Source organism: Psammomys obesus, unplaced genomic scaffold (assembly GCF_907164565.1).
Source record: "Psammomys obesus unplaced genomic scaffold, mPsaObe1.curated_primary_1811, whole genome shotgun sequence".
Classification (NCBI taxonomy): Eukaryota; Metazoa; Chordata; class Mammalia; order Rodentia; family Muridae; genus Psammomys; species Psammomys obesus.
The window spans coordinates 10,006,716-10,030,258 of record NW_026596234.1 but is presented as its reverse complement, the minus strand read 5'-3'; the positions used below and the strand labels follow the sequence as shown (position 1 = coordinate 10,030,258).

At 51.2% G+C, this 23,543-nt stretch overlaps 1 protein-coding gene across 2 annotated transcripts; it reads left to right on the top strand.

The window, feature by feature from the left end:
* The first annotated feature begins 3,523 nt into the window (after nt 1-3,523).
* Pard6b (par-6 family cell polarity regulator beta) lies at nt 3,524-22,492 on the top strand. Of its 2 annotated transcripts, XM_055596296.1 has the most exons (4): nt 3,524-3,667; nt 10,130-10,352; nt 19,764-20,614; nt 21,576-22,492. In XM_055596296.1, exons 1-3 carry the CDS (start codon nt 3,602-3,604, stop codon nt 20,591-20,593), a joined length of 1,119 nt encoding a protein of 372 aa, XP_055452271.1. In that variant the 5' UTR covers nt 3,524-3,601; the 3' UTR covers nt 20,594-20,614; nt 21,576-22,492. The 2 variants fall into 2 exon arrangements, with proteins under 2 accessions (XP_055452271.1, XP_055452270.1); XM_055596295.1 differs by having other exon boundaries at nt 19,764-22,492.
* The last annotated feature ends 1,051 nt before the right edge of the window (nt 22,493-23,543 follow it).

Here is a 23,543-nt window from a genome sequence, read left to right as displayed (position 1 = left end):
CTTGTACCACCATGGCCTGATTCCACCACCACACCAAGGGCTCTGGAGATGGAGCTCAGTTCCCTGTGCATGCACATCAAGTGCTGGACCAAGTAAGCCATGCCCAGGCTGTGTTTTGGTTGTGTGTGCACATGCCTCAGCTTTTGTGCGGAGGTCAGAGGGCAACTTGAGGGAGTCCATTTCTGTGGGTTCTGGGGATAGAACTCAGGTCGCCAGACTGTGGTGCCAGATCAGCCATCATCCTGGCTGGCCTGTAACTTATGTAGACCATGCTGGCTTTGACCTCAGACACCTACCTGCCTCACCCTCCTGAGTGCTGGAGGGTTCAAGCGAGAGCACCGAGAGCATGGCCACATGAGGTCCAGTGATATTTTTAAGGACAGAGTCTCAATCTGCAGCCCAGATTGGCCTTGACTTTAGGCAATTCACCTGCTTCACCCTCCTGGGGGCTGGAGTTACAGGTGTTGAGCCACTAAGCCAGGCTGACCATTTGTAACGTAAAAGAAAGACCATGGTAGAAGAGGAATGAGTGAAACCATAACCTTTGCCAAGTAGTCTCAGGGGTTGTGTGGGTGTAGAGCGTTGCTGACCCAGACTCATGATCTGAGGAGCCTGTAATTTATGGAGCCGGGTCAGGCAGTTACCTTACTTATCTCTCAACCCACTGAGCACTAATTCTCGAAGCTTCTCATGCCTCACGTCAGTCTGGATCAGCTCTGGCTTGAGGATTTGGGGGCAGGGAGAAGAGAGGGAAAGAAATGAGGTTAGGTTCAGTCTCTACACCAAAGAGGCAGGAGTCAAGATCTAATCCACTCTGTTTCTCTGGTCTTCAGGCTCCTTAGGCAAAGCTGACAACCAGGCTCTCCTCCCCCACAACACCTTTATCAAACCCACACTATTTTCTACATTCCTTCCTTACACAGCCCTGGCTCACAGGAGATCTGCCTGAGAGATCCAGGAAGCTCCGGCCTGGCCCTCCCTTCGAAAGGAAAGTCCAGGTAGAGAGAGATGCCACACCCTGGGGGAGGGGAGGACGGACGTGACGACAGCTCCAGGAATGCAGGGCCCACGCAGGTGCTTTGGCACCCGTGAGCTTCCTCCTTAAGGCAGCTGATAAAGCAGTCCCGATAACAGGAATAGCAGCCACCCAGCCATCCTTCGCACAGAGCTGGGGCCATCGGTCCACAGTTCTCCAGGCGTGACCCTGCTCAGGGCAGAGCCGGGAGAAAGCTGAGATTGGAGGTCCGAGAAGGCAGACATGATTCCAGCACACCAGTTTTAAAGAGTGTTCCACGGGTCCTCTAGCACCTGGAAAGCTTGCTCGGGGATTTTCCAAAGTCAAATTGTTCTCATGACTCTAAGGTGTCACTTCTTACCTTCCTTGTCTCAGGAGCAAATGATGGAGTGTTCCAGAAGGAACATGACAAATGATGACATCATCTTTGACTGCTTGGAATGCACACTGTGTATTGTTTTAAATGCGTTTCGGTTTTAGTTCCAATACAATAAATTACTCATAGACATCCACAAACTTCGAGGTTCCCCGGAATGTTCAGTTAAAGGGGTCTTGAGACCCAAAGAGCGGCAACTGCTGGGCTGATGCAGTTAAGAAGGGTTCTAGGCCCTTGACTGGCTGTTTCCACCAGGGCTGCAACCACCCAGGTGTGGGGTCGGAAGGCAGATTTGTGATTCAGTCTGGGATAGTTTTTTTCCACCCCCAAATAGCCAGGGTAGCCTTAAAGTCACCTATCAACATCTTGTGAACTGATTCTTCGTTCAGGGAAGAGGGTTTCTTATCTTTGAAGGCAGAGGGTGTAGCCTGGAGAAGCTACTCACTTGGTTCCCCGGTCCCAAAGACAAACAAGAGCACGCCAGAAGACTGGCTATCTGAGCAAAGCAGGGCTATCCCCGCCTCTGGGAAGCTTTCGTTGAACATAGAGGAATATCGTTCAAAACTCACATAGCGGGAAGAAAAATAGGAAAATGGGGCCCCCAGGTACAAGGGGAGAGGAGTGAGCCCTCAGCCCTCGCTGGGTGGGGGATCTAGAGGGTCTCCTTTCTCCTAGCAGCAGCAGGGCCAACGGGTAAACAAAACAGGAGAGGACAGAGGCGGGAGCCCAGTCGGGGCGCTCAGAGATTAAGATTTGGTGTTTTGTTACTCCGGGACACAGCTCAGTCACCCGGGAAAACAGAACACAACGCAGAAGCTGGCCTTGGTACAAACAGCAAGCAGAGGCTGGCATTGGCACAAACAGCAAGCGGGAGAGACGACTTCAGCCCCCAGAGGCCAGACGGGGAGGCCTGCAGAGAGTCAGGGCCCGCGGGGACCATCGCAGGCCTCAGCTCTCTGGTCTTCTCCTGGTGCCCAGGGCACTCTTGGGACAGGGAAGATCTCAGCCTTCCTAACGCTGCGACCCTTTAACACAGTTCCTTAGGTTGTGGTGAGCCCTAACCCCAAAGTAATTTTTGTTGCTGCCTCATGACTTTAATTTTGCTACTGTTATGAATCATAAGGTAAATCTCTGTGTTTTCCGATGGCCTTAGGTGACGCCTGAGAAAGGGTCATTGGATCTCCAGGGGGGTCGGGAACCACAGGTGGAGAATCTCTGGTTTAGACGAGAGCGCATCTTCCTCACACGAAACCAGGCCGAGAAAACTTGAATCTTGGGACAGAGTTTCAGGGGGCTGCCTAAGAGCTGCAGCCCGGCGGCCCAGGACGAGGAGGGGCCCGCGGGCACCCAGCCGCCCCGCAGCACCGAGCAAGGGTACGGCCCGCACTCCACATTCCAAGCCTGTGACTAGGGCGCACTACAGACTCGAGAGCTCCCGACCCGGCCCAGCAGGCACGAAGGCTCACGCGCATGCGCACAAAACACACCCTCCTGAGCCGCTGTTCAGGTGCGCTCGCGCTTCCGGCCGGCCTTCCCCATTGCCTTCTCGGGGCGGAAACTCCACAGCCGGCGCATGCGTCATGCTGCTCCTCTGCTCAATCCGGAGAGGCCCCACAGTTTCAGGTGATCCCGCCCCTCCCTCCCAGCGCGGGACCAATCGCGAGGCCGTGGGCGGGGCCTTTGTAGCACGAGACCCGCCCACGCCCCGCGCGAGCCGCGCAGGCAGCGTGCCGATTGGCTGGCGCCTCGGGCGCAGGTGCGCGCTTCCTATTGGGTGTGGGCGGAGCGCGAGCTGCCGAGGTTGCTCTGGAGGCTGCAGGTGAGCGCGTGCACGTGCCGCGGCTGCAGCCCTGCTGGCGTGCACGAGCACCGGGCCGCGCCCGCGCGCCCGCCGGGGAGCTAGCCGAGGAGCGAGGCCGCGGCGGCTGTGGGACTGTGCTCCGCCCTCTCCTCACCGCGGCCGCCGCCGCCGCCGCCGCCCCCGAGCCTCGCTGGGAGGGACCCGAGTCTCCGCCCGCCGCACTGCCAACCCGACCCTCCGGCCGCCGCGGAGCAGCAGGCACGGCGCTGCGCGGACCCCGGCAGGTGCGGTGACGAGGCGCCGAGCGGCGCTCCGAGCCCCGAGCCCGCGCTCCGCGGCCCCGCTGCCCGCGCTCCCGAGGGCCGGCCCCCGACGAGGCCGCCGCCGCCGCCGCCGCCGGGCGCTCAGCATGAACCGCGGCCACCGGCACGGGCTGAGCAGCGGCTGCCTGGGCACCATGGAGGTGAAGAGCAAGGTGCGCGGCCGGGCGGGGCGGCGGGATGGTGGACCCGGGCTGCCCCGGGGAGGACGCGAGGCGGCGGGATGCTGGACCCGGGCTGCCCCGGGGAGGACGCGGGCGGAGGGCGATCTGCCGGCTGGAGCACGTAGGAGAGAAACTTGGTGGCGGAGAGCGGCGGCGGGGAGCGCTCGCGTCTGCTCCGCGGCGCAGCCCCTGTTTTCCATCCTCCGTCTTCCCGCCTTGCTTTAAGGGTGGGATGGGGACCGCTCCGACGCAAGGTGATGCGATAGCTTTGGGGAATCCCTTCACCCCACGGGCAGGAGTCAGAGGCTTTCGGAGCACCCTGTTGTCTTATCATGTAACCCTTTCTTGGGGCTCGGGGGTACCTCGAATACAACAAGAGAGCCTCTCTTTTTCCAGCTCTAACTTTGGTATGCATTTAATCTATGAAATTAACGCTATCGTCTTACTGTGGAGCAGCACTTGACAATGTGAGACGCTGCTGCTCTTTTCATTCCGACTCTTCGAGTGCTTTCCCCCTTGGCGGGTCTGGCAGTCTGCTGGCAGTGACTTCAGTGTCCGAGGAATTCCTCAGTCTCAAGGCTGGCTGAGCAGACTAACCTGTGGGATTAGCTAGGGAATGCGTTCTTCCAAAATGGGGCTTTTCAGATGGAATCGGAAGGTGGTATACGTGTCGGCAAGCTCCTCCTGACTTTGAAAGCCCAGTCGGAGCGGGATAGTATAGCCTGGTTCTCTGGGAGTTCTACGATGACAAGATGACCAGCTTCCCAAAGGGCGTGACTTCCCCCTAGCTCTGCTCTAGGACCACGTCTTGCCGGGTGGCTTTTTGCTGAACAACTTGTAGGACAGTGCTCAGAGGGCTCTGCCGACCGGGAGAATTTAGGATAGACTTGAAGCAAGTCATACAAAAGGAGTGGGGTAGTGCGCACCACGGCAAAAATACTAAGTGTGGGGGTTGAGAGACCGCTGGGGGAGTGTCAGTCCCAGGAGTCGTCCCAGGAGTCGGGTGAGGAGAGCTGTCTGGAGTCTTTGGGTGAGGTTGGTGGTTTCTGGGCTTGAGAGCAAAGTTCTATAACCCAGTGTCACAGATCTACATTTGCTTTTAATGTCTTTTTTTTTTTTTTTTTTTTAATCTCTTCTAACTCAGGCTAATCTGGAATTTACTATGTAGCAAGACAAGTGAAACTGGAAGAGTTCCAGACCAGCCTGGGTGCACAGGCTGAGACCCAGTCTGTTAATAAAGGGAGGGAGGGACTTATGTATCCGAACAGGCACTAGATTCAAACACAGATCTGTTTTAGTAATAACAGGGCTGTTGGTGCTGGAGAGATGGCATTGCAGTTAAGAGTGTTGGCACTGCTCTTGCAGGAGACCAACATTCAGTTTTCAGCAACCCTGTCAAGCAACAATTGCCTTTTAAAAACTTGGTATTTCGTGTGTATAAGTGCCTGCATGCCTGGTGCTCTAGGAGGCCAGAACAGGGAGTCACATCCCTTGGATTTAGAGTTAAAATTGTGAGCCACCTTGTGGGTGCCAGGAACCAAACCCAGAGCCTCTGGAAGAGCAGCAGCGGCTGTGTGTGTTAACCACTGAGCCTTCTCTGCAGCCACTTACCGGCTGCAGGAGATCTGATGTTCTGGCTTCTCAGGGCACCTGCACTTGTCATAGATGCGCAGAGACACACATGTACAGGTAGTGTTTTTGTTTTGTGTTTTATGGTGGTGTAAGGAGTACACTGTTCCTGGGCTGTGCTCTCTATGACATAGCCAATAAGGTGACTTGTTAGAATAGAGAGGTGATGCCAGGCGGTGACACATGCCTGTAATCCCAGCACTCAGAGAGGCAACAGTAGGCAGTTCACTGTGAGTTCAAGGCTAGCCTGGTTCAGGACAGCCTAAGCTACACAGAGAAACCCTCTCTGGAAAAAAAAAAAAAAACTTAAAAAAAGAAATAGAAAGAATAGAAAGAGGACAATGACTGTAGAAATGCACTCTTTCTCTCTAGCTTTGTTGTGGCTGTCTGTGGCAGGCCGAGCACATGAACTTTCTCCTGGCATTTTTCTGTAGTTTGGCTTGTGGGACTTGAGGTCAGAAAAGAAAACCACTTGTGATGTTGTATAATACTGACACTCAGTTTTTTTACTCCCAATCTTGGTACTGAGCCTTTAATTTTTATCATAGAAAAAAAAAACGAATAGAGATTCTAGGTGTGCCAATAAGTCAGGTAGAAGTGGGTCTCCGGTGGTAGGAAACAGCTCTTGGGGACTGGAATTTCAGGCTTTTTGTTTTTCTTTTCTATCTACTGATTTTTGAATATTTTACATAGTTCTGGCCAAAGTATGTGGTGTGTATTTCAGCTGCTATACTATACTTGTAGTGAGTACTACCTTTTCTTTCTTTCTTCCTTCTTTCCTTTCTTTCTTTTCTTTCTTCCTTCCTTCCTTCTTTCCTCCCTCCCTCCCTCTTTTTCCCTCCCTCCCTCCCTCTCTCCCTCCCTCCCTTCTTTCTTTTTTAGACAGGATTTCCCTGAATAGCTGTGGCTGCCCTGGAACTTACCCTATAGGCCAGGCTGGCCTCGCTCTCATAGAGATCCATGTTCCAATGCCTCCCAAGTGCTGGGATTAAAGGCCTATGCCACCACTGCCCAGCCACTCCTAAACAGAAGCCGGGCAGTCAGAACATACACTCAGGAAGTGCCGTCCCATTGTCTCACCTGTCAACAAATGACAGCATAGGCCAGAGTCTGTGGACCTTATTTGGGGATGAGGGGGTTGAGACAGGTTTTTTCTGTGTAGCCCTGGTTATCCTGGAACTCACTCTATAGACCAGGCTGGCCTGGGACTCAGAGTCTGCCTCCAAGTGCTGGGATTTACTTCTTTATTTTTTTTTTCTTAAAAAAAAAAAAAAAATTGTAGCTGGACATGGTGGGGCACGCCTATAATCCCATTGCTCTGGGAGGCAGAGGCAGGTGGATTTCTGTGAGTTTGAGGCCAGCCTGGACTACACAGTGAGTACACAAACAAGGCTACACAGAGAAACCCTGTCTCGGGAAAAAAATATGTGTGTGTGTGTGTGTGTGTGTGCGTGCGTGTGCGAGTGCGCATGCGAGTGCACGTGCGCGTGTGTGCATGTGTGCACGAGTGCAGGCATCTGTGGAGTCCAGAAGAGGGTGTTGGTTCTCCTGGAGCTGAAGCTTCATGGGCTTGTGAGCCAGCAGACATGGGTGGGGAATAAACTAGGGTCCTCTGTGAGAGCAGTGAGTGCCCTTTTCCATTGTATCCTTTTTCCTGGAGTCATTATGTAGACCAGGCTGGTCTTGAACTCGGAAATCAGACTGCCTCTGCTGGGAGTAAAGACATGTGTCACTAGTTCTAGCTTAGCGCGGGTTTTTTAAGTTCATTTTATGCTATGTGAATGGTAAAAATTCATTTAAATTTTCATTATACATTTTGATCACTTGGTGTACTTGAGTGTGTGGGGGTTCACGGTACCACAGTGTGAGTGTGGCGGTCAGGGGACAACTTTCAGAAGTTGGTTCTCACCACCACTTGGGTCCCGGGTCACAATCTGAATGCAGGTTGTGAGGCTTGACAGAAGTACTTTACCTTCGGAGCCATTTTGCTGGGCCAGTTTCACTTATATACTACCACAGTTAGAATTCCTAACCAAAACTGGATAGTGTGCGGGTCATGCTGGGGTCTCCTTCACAGAAACAATTATGTCAGCTGGGTGCAGCACACACCTTTAATCTCAGCACTTGGGAGGCAGAGGCAGGCACATCTCCGAGTTTGAGGTCAGCCTGGTCTGCGGGAGTTCCAGAACTGCCAGGGCTATGCAAAGAAACTCTGTAACCCTATCTGCCTTGAAAAACCAAAAAAAAAAAAAAAAAAAAAAGGAGAAAGAAACAACAGTGTCAACTTATTATCTTTGCTCTGGGAAGGGAGACATGATACAGATAACAAAATAATGGATCGTGTAAATATAGATCTAGTTAGAAGTGTGATGCCAGCCACTAGGTGATTTCTTTGGTAACTGGTTTATCTTCCTGATTGTTTTGCCAGAAAGTTCTCTGTAATCATATCGATGTCCTTAAGTAACCTTGGTCCCAAGGGCGGGGGCTGTAGCTGCTGCATTGGAGCCTGACTGGCATACTCAGGCCTGGATGCATCTCCACCACAGCCAATCACCTCCCCCAAAGCCTTGGAGCAGTCTTGAGATGTACACTCCTAATTGCTCTTCATGGGCTGGTACAATACTAACAGTACAGCACCCCCATAATCCCAGCTCCCACTGCAAGTTCAAGAGCAGCTGAAGCTGCACACAGAGATCCTATCAGACAGACAACATTAGGGCTGGAGAGATGGTTCAGTGCATAAGGGCACAGGCTGTTCTTCCATAGGCACAGGAGCCATTCCCCTTCTCTCCGGAAAACTAAGTTCTGGAAGATGCCAGCAGATGCTGGGAAACAAGTTCGTGTACATCTGGATTCCAAGCCAGAAAAATTACATGATGAATAATTGTTGGTTGGGTTGATTTCATCTCTGTCTAATTTTTGTTCATGTCCTAAGAGGTTCCTATAATCCTACTTTGCTGCAAGAAGTGCCCGTTCCCACCCCTCCCCTTTGCCAACATTGGGGGGGGCGGTCATCTGCTGCTTGTATCTAAATACTTAAGCCAGAGAAGAAAGTGACGAGCAAAGAACTTGCAGACAGAAGCTTTGGGGGAAACCCAAAGGGTTAACTGATTAGGTGTATTCCCATTCAGACTCCAGGGGAGGTGGTAGCCTGAGGTGAGTCAGCCTGCACTGTGGACTCTGCTGTGCTGGGAGACCAGCCTCCAGAAAATGGAGGAGAAACTGCCTCTGATAACATCATAAGACTGACTGATAGGAAGGGTGTTCCCTGGGTTTTATTTACTCTGAAATGTGTAGGTGTGACGAACTTTTTGAGAACTTTAAATATGAGTCACCTGATTTTCTTGACAAGTGTTAGTGTTTATATCTCAGGAATGTGTTTTTGGAAACTTTGAATTTGTTAAGAGTAAGAAGTGTCCAGTAAATTTTGTTTTAAGGTCAAACCATGGGTAGTGAACAGTGCATGTTAGAGGTGGGTGGGCCATAGGTAGAGAAAAGGCTGGGTGGTTGGGTGGCCTGGCTTGCTGTTGGTTGTGAATGCCTGCCGGGATGAGGGCCTTTCTCTGCCTGGCACCTGCTGGCTCTCTAGGAATCTATACAGAAAAGGAGCCTGGTGGTCAAACATGTTTAGCGGACATTTACTTTACACATTTTTTCATGGGGGTTCTGGACCGAGAGCCTTGCACACCTAAGTCCATTCTTTACTACTGACCTATGTCTCCAGCCTCAAAAAAAGAAAAAAAGAAAAAAGGTTAACAGTGGGAATTAACTATTCCCACCTCAACTCGTGGGGCGAGCCAAAGTCTCCTCCTTTCCTTTTTTTTTTTTCTCTATTTACTATGTGAGTGTTTTTTCTGTGTGTATCTATGTGTACCATGTGTGTGCCAGTTGGGGCCCTTGGAGGTCAGTAGAGGGCATCAAATCCTTGGAACTGGAGTTAGAGGTGTTTGTGGGCGCCGGGAGCTGAACCAGTTCCCTGCAAGAACGGCATGCGCTCTTGACTGCCAAGCCATCTCTCCAGCCCAGCCCCTGGCATTTAGCTGAACATTTAATATGCTGTGTACCCAGTGACCTCTAAAGAGGGGGTTAAAATTATGTGAGGCAGCCCTTTCAGAAGACGGTAGATGAACCTTTCTTAGGTTCCCCATTTGAGAGTATGCTATGCCAGTCCCACTGGGAGTTAGGAAGCACTTTAATGTGTGGCCTTGGGGGACCTGGAAGGTAAATGGGGGAATGGCCCAGGGTGCTTCCTGCCATCCTGTGATCTCCTGCCTCCCTGAGGTGATTATTCTCCTCACCCACTAATTGCCAAGCTTTTGAAGCAGGCCAGCCTCCCCTTCCCTAGAGCCCAGCACTGAGCCCAGCACACAAACAGGCTTCTTAACCAGATCAGGCAGGATTTAAAGCTGATGTGTTAATAAGCTTTCTCTTTTTAACACTAACTTGGGGAAGATGCTCCCTTCCTGTCTGTAAGAATATTTCTTACATGATGACATCACTTATTTCATGCCAAGAAGCTCAAAGTCCACTTAGATCTGACTCTTACAGCCTGTGAAAAGATAATGCTTTTACATCAGGGGTGGGGAGTTAGGCCTGTGGATGAATCTGGTGCTAGACAAGGCTGGAGCTCAGTTGATACAGGGCTGTAGCCTCTGTGCCTCTCTGCCCCCCACTCCTGGCAGTGAGGTTCACAGCAAGGCCTTCTGTGTCCTCAGATTCACAGAGATCCTCCCGCCTCTGCCTCCCTCTGCCTCCCTCTGCCTCTGACTAAAGGCATACCACACCCGGCTAACTTTCTCTCTCATGCATTTGTTATATTTGTAGTTCGGAGCCGAATTTCGTCGGTTTTCACTAGAAAGATCCAAGCCTGGAAAATTCGAGGAGTTTTACGGACTGCTGCAACATGTCCACAAGATCCCCAACGTCGACGTGCTGGTGGGCTACGCGGACATCCATGGGGACCTGCTGCCCATAAACAATGACGACAACTACCACAAGGCCGTCTCCACTGCCAGCCCACTGCTCAGGATCTTTATACAGAAGAAGGGTGAGTGCCTCCTGCGGAGGGCACACCTTCCCTTGCAGGGGCGCATGGCTTTGCCTCTGACCTAGTGGCTCTGTCTCCGGTGCAGGTCTTACGCTGAGCAGAACAAGGAGCTAAAGCATCATGATATTGCTGGCTTAATTAATGTCCAAGCATTCTGAATTTATAGAAGAAGAAAAAAAAAAATATATATATATATATATATATGTGTGTATTTTTTTTGTTTGTTTTTTTGAGACAGGGTTTCTCTGTGTAGCCTTTAATCCCAGCACTTGGGAGGCAGAGGCAGGCAGATCTCTTTGAGTCTGAGGCCAGCCTGGTCTACAAAGACAGTCCAGGGCAGCCAGGGCTGTCAACGGAGAAACCCTTTCTCACAAAACCAAATATAAATAAACAGTTTTTAAAAGGGGAGGGGGAGCATTGAACTGGAGTGGGATAAAGACCTTGCAGGTTTCCAGCAAACCTAGAAAGCAGCTTGAAAGGAAGGAAGGTGAACATTAGACTGCTCCCAGGGCTCTGACATACCTGTAACCTGGTTTCTTTGCTCTTCTGGGATTGGAGAAACTGGAGTCTACCAGTCCCATCTGCTGATGGGCTGCAGTCTGTCCTGAGTGAGTTAGTGCTAATGGTCCCAAGTGCCCATGGTAGGTGGCCGGCTTCACAGCAGACACAGAATGCAAGAGGCTCTGTTGTCTGCTTGCAAGGAGCAGGTGGTAGAGACAGAGATGGAGAGCCGGCTGGCAGCAAGGGGGGCAGCCGAGCACAGCTGTGGTTTTGAGCCCAGTAACTAGCACATTGTCAGAATCCGGCAATGAGGTGGGATTGTAGGGAAAATGGTAAGTTTGGTCCTAGGCTTAACAAATTATCTCTGCAGTCTTCAGAATTGACCACCCCATGTGGGTTAGACATGACAGTCTGGGGTTGGGGGTGGGAATCTAGAGATTGGCATACCAGAAACATGGCAGCCGTACACAGTGGCTCATGCCTATAACCTCAGCTCAAGGCAGGCAGAGTACTGTGAGTTTGAGGCTAGCCTGGGCTCTATAACAAGACTCTGTTTCAAAAAGACAGAGCAAGCCAGTCACGGTTGCACATACCTGTAATCCTAGCACCTGGGGAGACAGAGGCAGGCTGATCACTGTGAGTTCAAGGCCAACCTGGTCTACAGAGGGAAGTCCAGGTTAGCCAGGACTACACAGAGAAACCTTGTCTCGAAAAATCAAAACAAGACAAAAAGAGCAAAGCAACATAAAAGCTGAAAGAAGAGCAGAACTGGAGAGCAAGGCAGTACCTTGAAGTCATACCTAGGAGCTGTTGGATCATGACTCTCTCTGGGAGAGAGCAGGGCAGGACATTGATGGAACTCATCATTTTAAGCAAACGTGGTCGTTTTGGTTGAATAATGACCCTTTCTTATCAACAATTATATATGTGTAAATATATATATATATATATTTTTTTTTTTAAAGAATCATGCATCCATTTTTTTAAAATTCATTTCCCTTTATTTTACGTGCATTGGTGTTTTGCCAGCATGTACATCTGTGTGAGAGTGTCATATCTTGGAGTTGCAGGCAGTTGTGAGCTGCCATGTGCATGCTGGGATTTGAACCCCATCCTCTGGAAGAGCAGCCAGTGCCCTTGACTGCTGAGCCATCTCTCCAGCCCAGTATATACATTTTACATTCACTTGTTTTGTGAGGGAGAGGGATGTGCTTGCCACCTTCCAGGTGCCGAGATTAAGGGCTCAAGCCACCATGCCTGGGAGATTTTTAGTGTTTAAAAATACCACTCTGGGGCGGTTTGATGACTCTGTGGATAAAGGCTCTTGCCACGAAGCCTGACAGCCTGAGTTTTCCTATCCCCAGTGAACAGGTGGTAGGAGAGAACTGACTTCTGAACTTTCTCTCTTAGCATGGCATGTGGGCACATGCACACAAAGCAAGTGAATAGGTGTAATGTACATATGTATGCTTCTGTGTGTGTGTGTGCATGCGCGCACATGTAGATTTAAGTCAGGTGGAGGCAGGAGGGTTGAGGGTTAGTTGCTGGGTACCCTGGACTACATAGTTCCAGATCAGCCATAAGTGCATCGTGAGAGCTAGTGAGGTGGTTCAGCTAGCATGGAGCTTACCACCAAGACTGAGGACCTCAGTGTGATCCCCAGCGTCCAGCATGGTGGCAGAAGGAAGCCAGCTCCCGGAAGTTGTCCTCTGGCCTCCGCACGTGCTCCATGGCACACAGTGACACACAGGTAATGGATAAGTCTTAAAGCACAGAGTGTGTGACTGTAATGGCTACATTATGTCTTTAGTGAACATTGGAAGGCGGTCAGCCAGTGAGCTGCTGCTTGAAACATTGTCGCCTGCTGCAGCTAATGGAGTCTCGGTGTCAACAGAGTAGCCAAACCTTCCTGCACTGAGCACCCTACCACGACACCCCGCCTGCTGCAGTGCCTCATTCTGCCCTGTGACCTGGGAGCTCCCTGCTCTGCCTCTGTCTTTGCCAGAGGGTCTCTTGGGACCTCCCTAACCAGTTCCCCTTGCAGATCTAGGCAATTTTTGCACAGGCATAGGCTGCCTGGATTGCTTGCATGCTGTTGACCACCAGGTCCCAGTGTCAGAGTCGGACACACTTAGTCAGGGCACGTGATCCTGGTTCAGATTGAATGCTTTTGTAAACAAAACGAACAGAAGCTCAGGCAGAAAGCTGCCTCTGTCCGGGGCTCTGAGAGGAGCCAGCAGAGGGCCTGGGTTGAGGCTAGTTGCATTTTACTGCAGAACTGCAGCAGTCTGTTTTCTGGTTCGTTATTGTTTTGTTTGTGTTTTGAGACAGGGTCTCACAGTGTAGCTCTTGCTGGAACTTGCTAACTTGCTATGTAGACCAAGCTGGCCTTGAACTCAGGCATGCTTGCTTCTGCAGCCTCTGTGCTGGGATTTAATTGCAGCCTCAGTCTGTTCTCTTAGCCAGAGGTTTGTCTTGTTTGTTTTGTGGTGGTCCTTGGTTTCGAACCTAAGGCCTCAGTACTAGGCGAGCACTGTGCCCTGAGCTGTACCCCTCATCTCCTCAGTGACTTTTTTCTCAAACGCTTAACCAAAGCCCTTAAAGTTTAAAAGCCGTGTGATCTTTTAGAACCTGATATGCTGCTGAATAAAGCTTCCTCGGGTTGAGAGCTGGTGCTTGCGTGTGTTGCACGCTTCGGAAAGCTCTGTTTTGTAACACTTTTCTCTGTGGAGAAAAACCTCATAGTCTGTTTCTTGGGCTATTATCATGGAAGCCAAAATAAAACAAAACAAAAACCCGATATCTGAAAAGTTATTTTCACAGAGGGTTTTCAGCTCCCTCCTGGGGGTTGGAGTTTCTCCTGCTGTGGCCCGGCCAAAGGTGCTTGCCACCGAGCCCGACAACCCGAGTCGGAGTCCTGAAACCCACAGGCAGAAGGAGAGAACTAATTCCCACAAGTCATCTCCTGACCTCCTGGCCTGGCACACACACGCATGCACACATACACCACATAGTCACATACAATCAATGAGAGTGTTAGTTACGGTGGCACTAATTACAGCCCTCTAATCCCAGCTCTCAAGAGGCGGAGGAGTCGGCTCTCTGAGTGCCGGTGCAGCCAGGGCTCCATACTGAGGCTCTGTCTCAGAACAACAACATAACCCCACCAGGTCACTGTAGGGTTGGGACAGAGAAGGGGGATGTTCCCAGATCTGCTCAGTCTGGGATCCAAGACGAGTTGGAGCACAGCGTCCTCTCCTCAGTCTCGTCCTGTTTCTAGCCTTCTCGCCGCGGTGCTTGTGTCTTAGGGTGTGTGAGCAGCGCTGGCAGGGCCTCCTGCTCTGCTGGGCTCATTCAGGACATGGTTCTGTGGCTCACACATCTGTAACTGGCAGAAAATCAGTTCTTAGACCTTGACCCGGCACCGGACATGACTTTGTAGCTGTGTTTTGAGGTTACATTTTAATGAGCCAGGGTTTAATTTTAATACGGGCCAAGAGAGGCATGGTAGTTACTCTTCACAAGAGGCAGGAGTAGTGGCACGAGCCTGTAACCCTGGTAGGAAGTGGGTTCAGGACCAGCCTCTGAATAAACACAAAAGTTGATACTCCCACAAAAGGTTTTACTCCAGAAACTGTAGAGCCGAGGTTCACAAGACATCTTGGTTGCTCGTGACAGAAAGCCGTGTTCCCACCGCTAAGCCAGTGCGTCCTCAGTCACAAAGACCACAGCGCACACTGATTGTTTTCCACAGGCGTGTCCTGTCAGTGCTGCCTCTGCCCCAGGCTGGTCACCCTCCTCAGTGCCTTCAGAGCTCCGTCTTCTCCATTTGGCATCAGGGAGCTTTCTGGAAAACCCAGATGAGTTATCATGTCCGGGTTCATAACCCACGTGAAGTCCTTCAGCCCTGGCACTGGCCAGGAGCCCTGTCTGCACCTCCACTGTGACCCCTTCCTTTCTGGTGTATCAGACTCCTTCACCCACCGCTGCCCAATCTTTCTGCATCTGAAACCTTCCTCCCCCTCCTACCCCGTCACCTGCTACTGCTTTCCTCATCTCAGGAGACAACTCACTTCACAGAGCCCAGCCCATTGAGTCTCTAACAGTCCTGCTGCTGACTGTTTGGCATTCCTTGTGCTGTCTCTCCATAGGCCCGCAGCACTGTGAGGGCAAATGCCCATCTGCTTCCTTCACTGGCTGTACCTCAGAGCATGGTGCCAGGCATGGCTTGTGAAGTAGTGGGTGTTCTCTTCTTCTGTAGGGGAGTGAAGGGGTCTCCATGATCTGAGCATTGGCTAAAATGACATTCTATAATTGTGCATTGGGAGGGATTGGCAGGCAGGCCTGATGTTTGGGGGACATTTTCTTGAAACACATCTTCGTACTCCTTCCTTTACATCCTGCCCACGGCTGGTGGTAGAAGACGCACGGAGTGCCCTGCAAAACCAGACAAGGTCTTGCTCTGTAGCCCAGACTGGTCCTGAACTCACAGCGATCTGTGTCCACCCCCAGTGCCTCAGCTCTGAGTACTGTGAATACCTCCACACGTGGACTCTTCACTTCTTTCTTGTTACTAGGGTTGAACCCCGGGCTTCATGCCTCCTGGGTCATCGTCCTACCATTGAACCCTCTAAGCCAATCTCACCTCACCTCCCTTTCTTTTTTAAGACAGGGACTAGCTTAACCCTGCTGTATAACAAGATGGCTCCTGATCCTCCTACCTCTTGTCCCAGTGCTGGGGTATAGGTGAGCATGTCCAGCCATGACAAGCCCTTTTTGTTTTATTTTGAGACAAAGTCTCCATGATGTATCCAGCCTGGCCTGGAGCCAATTCCCCTGCCTCAGCCTCAGGTAGTTGACCTCACAGGCCTGTGCCACTAGGTCCAGCTGCCCTGTCTTCCTCTGAACTTCCAATGTGACAAGCTCTTGAGCCTTCTGAGGACTGTGCTGGGTGTCTGCTGGGTTTTCCTCTCCAGGAATGCCTGCTGCCCTTCTGAAGCTTGTTTACCATGTTTGCTTTCCTCACTGTGGGCACTCTGTCTGCCTGCCATCACAATGGGCTCACCCTCATCCAAGTGTGTGAGTCTGGGCCCTCAGTGTGCTCAGATGAGGGAACCATCTTCCAGAACTAATGTTTAAAGAGGTCTCAGCCAAGGGGGAGGCCTGCAGGGCTCACTGTTAGGAATGCTGGGAGCCTGTGTGTGGGGAAGGCACCATTTTGGCTGCTCAGAAGCTTCTAGGTGAATCCTTGTCAGGGTCAGTGAGCAGAGATTGTTGGCTGACGGACAGAGTTCTCCATACAGTTCCTTGGCCTGGGTCAGGTCTGCTGTGGGTCTGTGGGACTCCTGTGGCCTCTGGGAGTGACCTTGGCCTCCAGCTGGGCCCTCCTGGACGGTCACCTTTACACTTTACACTCACACCCTGCACCCTGGCCTGCTGCCAGTGCGTTTCTTTCCCAGTGGCTGGAAACTGATTAGCTGGGTGGGAGAACAGAGGTGCCTTTGTGCCGCATAGTGTTTCTGAGAATTTAGAGCGAGCATTCAGAGGGAGTCTTAGGCCGTGCCAAATTATGCAGATTTGGGTTTTCTCGGTAGGGTTTCCCATGATCAGGCATGTAGGCAGCTTGGTGGCCTTCTCCGTTTTCTGGTTTGGAATTTCCCTAGGCATGTTACGTGGGCTTCCACTATTGGTTGTTCTGAAATAAACAGTTCAGTGAAAGACTAATCCTAACGGCTTTTAGCGAGATTTTGCCAAAACCTCCTGCTTCGATGGATTTATTTCTCAAACCTAACTATAAAGCAACTTTCTGCGTAAGGACACAACACAACACAGACTGTGAGAACGTAATGGGTGGCAGGTGCTGAGACAGGGTATCACTAGTGCTCTTCTCAGGGCCTGAGGAAGAACCAAACACTCCCACCCCAGCAGCTGTCCCTCGCGGTGGGAATCTGGACCTTAGTGGTCCAGTAAAAACACCTGGGTTCACCCTGTCTGGGATTATTTTGTATTCCTAATCCCCTGGGCTGGGAACGGAAGATAATGATGGGTGTCCCTGGCTGTGGCAGGTCCATTGAGAAGGCAGCTAGGGGCCTGCAGGGCCCAGGCTGTTCATAACCAGAATTTCCAGCTAGTTACTGTGGGGGATCAGGAGTGCAGGAGAGGTTTGCGTACTGCAAACCTGGGTTTTGCTGTTGTTTGTTTGTTTGGGTTTTTGTTGGTGTTCGAGACAAGGTCTTGTGTAGTCCAGGATGGCTTCACTGTGTAGTTGAGGATGGATGGCCTTGGGCTCCCGATTCAGCTTCCCTGTCCCAAGCCCTGTAGTCCTGTTGCTACTGAAGTATTGTTTGTCTTTGTTAATTGACTGCCTTCTCCGATAGTTTTGATTTTGGCTTCTGCTCGGTTGTTTGTTTTAGGTTTTTGCTTTGTTCTCTGAGATAAGGTCCCTGGTGTAGCCCAGCCTGGGCTCTAACTCAGATGTCCTGTCTGAGCCTCCTGTGCCTCAGGACTCCAAGCCCAGCCCTGACGTGGCCTTCAGCTCTCCCTGCTGGTCATTTCCTTTTCCCTGTGGCCCTTCATTTTCATACCCTGGTGTTTCATCTGAGTTTTCTGCCTTCACCTTGTGACAGCGGTGTGTGGGGCTCACTCAGTGTTTCTTCAGCATGTGGCAGACTCCACTGGCCTGAGGAGTTCATCCAGCTGCGCAGTTAGATGGGGTGGGGTTTTGTTGTCACTCATTAGGTATCATTGGTCTTTCTTTATAGTAACCGTGTGTGTGTGTGTGTGTGTGTGTGTGTGTGTGTGTGTGTGTGTGTTGGCTCTCTATGGGCAGTGGGCCTCAAACTCAGGTCATCAGACTTGGCAGCAAGCACCCTAACCACTGAACCATCTCACCGGCAAAAAGGACGTTTTACTGAAAACAAGGCTTTGCACTGTGGGGGCGGGGGATGCACATCTGCTGGGAACTGGGTGATAGACTCGGTGCCTCGTAGACGGAGCAGGAGCTCCAAGTTTGCCAGAGTCCTTCCCACCCTGCCCCCAGTCTGTCACAGCACTGATGTCGCACCGGCACCGTAGAAAACATGGAAGATCCCACATCTCTGCCTCTGTCAGTGGGGAGTGAGAGATTCAGAGCCCACGGGGCAGAAGGGAGTTCGTTTGCTGTGAGACAAATATCCAAAGCAATTGCCGCACCCTGGCGTCACTTAATTAAGCTATGCGTGCCCCTGTGTGGTCAGCTTTCCTCCCTCTGGCTGCCCCTCCCACACTGAAGCTGCTGGTGCTAAAACTGAAGCCAGGGCCCTCAGCAGTCCAAGGCAAGTGCCCTTACCCCCGCCACACCCCAGCCATCTTGCTCTTGATTTCCTTGGAATGAGTGTCCCTTCCCCTGTTTTTGTTTTGGATGTGATAAGCATGCAGAGTGGAGGTTAAATGAAGGGAAACACACATTTAAAGGAGCTGTTTTAATCTGGCATATCGGGACAATGCTAATCTAGCCCAGCGAAAGCAGAGGCAGGGGGACTGCTCCAGTTTGGCCTACATAGTGAGCACCAGGCCATCATGGCTACAGAGCAAAACTGTATCGCAAGGGTTTTCTTTTTGATGTTGTGTGTGTGTGTGTGTGTGTGTGTGTGTGTGTGTGTGTGTTTTGAGACAGTCTCCCTGTGCAGCCCTGGCTGTCCTGGAACTCCCTCTGTCTGTTCTTCCAGAGGACCCAGGTTCTATCCTGAGCACTTATATAATGGCTTGCAACTGTCTATAACTCCAGGTCCAGGGGATCCACTGCCTTCTTCTGATTTCTGTGCGGGCACCAAGCACACTTGTGGTGCACATACATACATGTAGGCAAAACTCCCATACATGTAAATTAAAATTTTTAAATATTTGTAAATTCAAATTTAAAGAAATTATTTTTGAGGGAATTTCATGTAGCCCAAGCTGTTGTCGCACTGTGTAGTTGAGGCTGCCCTTGAACTCCTGATCTTCTTGCCTCTTCAGCACAAGAGCTGGGATTGCAGGTGTGAGCCACTCTGGTTTAAGATTACTTATTTATGTGTGTACATGTGTGCCAACAGTGCGCCTGTGGAGGTCAGAACAACTTACGAGAGTTGATTCTTTATTCTACCATGTGGATCAGGAACCAACTCAGGTGTGGCAGCAAACGCCTTTACCACTGAGCCATCTTGCGGGCCCAAGCTGATTTTAAAAAGTGAGTTTGTGTGTTGAGCATTGTGGCACATCCTGTAATCACAGCCCTTAGGCTGAGGCAGGAGGACTGCCTTAAGTACAGGGAAAAACCCTGCAGGCAGGAAGGTGGGAAGGAATGAAGTTGTGCCCGGGAGTGGTGACATGACTTACCTACACAGAGTTGCAGGGTCTCAGCTGCCTGGGTGACTGAGCGAGCCCAGAAGCGTGAGACTCTCCACCTGAGAAAGAGGAAAGAAGTGTAAACGTGAAGGATCTACCACAATTTGTTTATTTAAATTTAATTTTAATTTTGTTCCGGGTGTTTTGGTTTCTAGGCTTTGAGACAGGGTCTCAGGATATAGTCCAGGCTGACCCAAGCGTGCCGTGAAATAGCTCAGATTGGCCTTGAACTTGAGATCCTCTTACCTTCTGTCTTAGGTGCCACAGCACAGGGACAACAACAGGTGTGTGGGTCATGCCTGGCTGTGTCAGAATTTCACTGGCCAGTTAGTGTGGTTCAGTAGTTAGTGACCTTTGCGATGTGTCCGAGAGGGCCCTCTAGTGTTCTTTTGTGGCGTGGCAGTTACCGGTGCAGTTCTGTGGGCTGGCTGAGTGAGCTAACCCTCGGCTGCTGATCTGCACGCACGGTGCGCACTGCCTGGTCTGCTGTGGGCAGATGTTTCCCTGCGGCTCTCTAACCATCCCGTGTCTGCTTTCTCCAAGCAGAAGAAGCTGACTACAGCGCCTTTGGTACAGACACCCTGATCAGGAAGAAGAATGTGCTGAGCCACGTGCTGCGCCCCGACAACCACAGGAAGAAACCCCACATCGTCATCAGCATGCCCCAGGACTTCCGGCCTGTGTCGTCCATCATAGATGTGGACATCCTCCCGGAGACACACCGAAGGGTCCGTCTGTACAAGTACGGCACGGAGAAGCCCCTGGGCTTCTACATCCGGGATGGCTCCAGTGTCCGGGTGACGCCACATGGCTTAGAGAAAGTGCCCGGGATCTTCATATCCAGGCTCGTTCCTGGGGGTCTGGCCCAGAGCACAGGACTGCTGGCTGTCAACGATGAGGTGTTAGAAGTCAATGGTATCGAGGTGTCAGGAAAGAGCCTGGACCAAGTGACGGACATGATGATCGCCAATAGCCGCAACCTCATCATCACTGTGCGCCCGGCCAACCAGAGGAACAACGTGGTGAGGAACAGTAGGACTTCCGGCAGCTCCAGCCAGTCCACCGACAACAGCCTTCTGGGCTACCCGCAGCAGGTGGAAGCCAGCTTCGAGCCAGAGGACCAGGACAGCGACGAGGAGGACATCGTTATCGAGGACAGTGGCGAGCCTCGGCAGATCCCAAGGGCCACCCCTGAGGCCCAGAGCCTGGAGTCCCTGACGCAGATCGAGCTCAGCTTTGAGTCGGGACAGAACGGCTTCTCCCCGCCGCAGGACACCAGCCTGGTGCCCGGGCCCAGCAGCCTGGACACAGAGCTGGAAACCCGCGCTCAGGGCCAGAAACTCTTAGAGGAGGATGGAACGATCATAACACTGTGAGCCGCCTTGTGTGTCTTCCAAGTGAGTGTGTGGAGCACTGTAAAGCTGGCACGCAGCTGACCCCGTGGACCTCCAGGCCCTGGTGTTCCGTGGCTTAAAGTGTGGCTGGGATGGGCTGATTGCGGTGATGGTGCGAGTATGAGGCCTTGGCTGTGGGGCGGGTGCTGCTCCTCCCCGGAGCCGCCGCGGCCTGTCCCCGCCTGCCGTGCAGAGCCTGTTCTTTGCCCTCTGTGAAGTGAGCTCTCTTCTACCCACTGGGAATGTCAGCTCTTAGGTTCCCAAAGTTGATGTATTCTGACTTAAAAATGTTCCTCTGTTAATTGTGACAAATTATTTTTTTCATATGCAGTTTTTGTTCTGTTTTCCCCATTTTCTAATACCAACCAGCTGGCCATGTTTAGGGGTGCTTCCTGCTACCAGCCCTGAAGCACCCTCGTCCCCACCCTGGATGTAGTTGTGGCAGTACTGCTGATTGCCCTTTAACCTGTAGGCCTCCTTATCCCCAGTCCATTGGAGGTGGTACCTGTCTCAAGCGATCGGGTGCGTGCATGTGTGTGTGCGCGTGTGCGTTGGCGTGTGCTGTTCAGTGTAGTTAGCGTGCTCCCAACACTCTTCCAGTGTACCAGGCAGCGTGGATCGCTTTGGATAAAAAGCCCCCCAGGTTCAGAGACTCACACATAGGACAGATGTGCACTTTTTTAATACTGAAGACGGAGTTTTTCTTCCTGGGGATTCTAGGGGCTGCCTGTGTCAGGTTCACTACCCGTAGGGGTGATTATATGAGTCTATTTATTCTTTCCTGTGCATCCGCTCAGGGCCTGCAGCTGCCTCCCCTCACCTGACTCCCTGTGTCGCATGCACAGCCACCGAAGTCTACACGTGTGGACTCAGACCGCCCTGAGTCCCCGAGGTGGACAGTTATTTATTGCCTGGGCTCACGGCAGGGAGAGCGCGCACACCTCACAGCTGTGTCCTCTTACAGCAGCGAAGATTCCGATGACTCCGGGTTGAAGGACATTTTTTTTTTTCTCTATGGTAAAAGCCGGCAGAAATGAAGTCTTGACCCAGTGAAGGGCGCGGACTCCACCGCTACTGAAGATGTTACCTGTCCGAGTGACGCAGTGACTGTTGAATTCACTGAGCTCTTCCTCCCGGGCACCACTGCCTAGCAGCATCCCGCTTTGGCCCCGGGAGCCCTGCGGGGCGGCTCCCGGGTGGAAGGTAACTTTAGGGTTAGAAGGCACAGTTGCATACGTGAGCTGAGTGGTGCCCGGGTTCGACATTGTAAGTAAAGTACTCCCACATACTACCTCTCTTCTCTCTCTCTTTTTTAACATTAGAACTTTTTCTCTTGGGGGAAAAACTTCAGGGCTTGACTTTTGTACAAATTTTAACTGTAAACCACAGATTTTTTTCTTCCGTCTGAAAATGGAGATCAAAGCTGCTGATGCTTATCATATATTAAAGGACAATAATGTTAGCAATGTCGTCTTACCAACCAAGTGAGTGAGCAGCAGACATTTTGTGAGGCCAGCCAGCGAATCTTGGTTATGGGGTCCGGTCTCGTTGGCTCAGTTCTTGAGGTATGTCAGCAGCTCAGCGTACAGTTTTGTTGTCCTGAATGTCTAGAGCCTCACTGTGAATTCTGTTCTGTCCTCAGTCAACTATGTCAGAAGATGCTGTGCTGTTGTGAACCATGGATTTTCTAATTAAATTTTACATGCTATAACATGATTTTTACATGAATGATACTTTGTTTAAACTATCAAATGTCAGTATTTTACTACAATTTTATTATAAAATGTACATTATCACTAAATGAACTTTGATTTTAAAAATCAAGTTAGCTTTAGTTACATATTATTTTTTACGAATAAAAATGGACTTGTATAAAGGCTACTTTCTTGTTTGAAATTATATGAAAAGAGTACTTAAGAATGTTTACCAAGCGTCCACTAGTTACATAGGGGGGGAGACTGAGTCACAGCCTCTTCCTTGACCCTTCTCCTGGGCTAATGCTGAGCCCAGAGCCTCTCGGTCAACACATTCCCCACCCCAAGCCACTCACCAAGCCTGTGTTTTGCTTTTGCATTTTCAAGACTGGTATCAGTCCAGTCTAGCCGCAAACTCATGGCACTCAGGGTCACAACTGGGATTGCAGGCACCTGCCATTGTGGTCATTCTTTTTTTATTTTCTTTTAGGCCAGGTGCAGTGACAGGCCTTTGATCCCAGCACCCAGGAGGCAGAAGCAGAATCTCTGAGTCCCAGGCCAGCCTGGGCTACACAGTGAGAATATCTGTTACTGAGATAAAGTATTCATTCTGTGTGCGTAAACACGTGTGTTTGCATGTGTGTGTGGATGCTGGGCCACGCTTGCTTGTGTGGAGGTTAGATGACAGCTTGTACGAGTCGGTTCTCTCCCACTGTGAGGAAGGGTCTCCTCGTAGCCTAGGTTAGCCTAAGGCTCAGGGTCCTGCACCTGCCTGCCATGCACTTTCTCTCGGAGGCCTCTGCCCAGATAGCAAAGAGCTGGTTTAGTTTTCTCTTGTGGATTTTTATTTGACTTCAGGCTTGTTTTGTTTTTTATCTGAGGGTAGTTACTTTGAGAAAGTCCCCTGTAGCCCCAGGCCAGCTTTGAATTAATGAAGCTAGCTTTTGTCCCTCTTGCTTCCACTCCAGCGGTTGGTGTTATAGGCATGTGCCACCAGCCTGGGTTGCTTTCTTGTGTTTTTTTGTTTGTTTTGGAACTGGATAGGTGACCAGGCTGGCCTTGAACTCACTGACTGAGACGCACCTGCCTCTGCCTCCTAAGTGCTGGGATTAAAGTCATGTGCCACCACCATACATGACCTCTTGGGGTTGTTGTTGTTTTTAGCTCTCACTGGTTAGCTCAGGTTAGCCTCGAACTTGGCATTTTCCTGACTTGGGCTCCCAAGAAGCTGGGGTCAG

Bases quoted from the DNA above. Each gene is read 5' to 3' on its own strand.
- Pard6b (XM_055596296.1), top strand. From the start codon at position 3,602: ATGAACCGCGGCCACCGGCACGGGCTGAGCAGCGGCTGCCTGGGCACC. The intron at 3,668-10,129 runs GTGCGCGGCCGG...TTATATTTGTAG, and splicing joins CCATGGAGGTGAAGAGCAAG to TTCGGAGCCGAATTTCGTCG. The intron at 10,353-19,763 runs GTGAGTGCCTCC...TTCTCCAAGCAG, and splicing joins GATCTTTATACAGAAGAAGG to AAGAAGCTGACTACAGCGCC.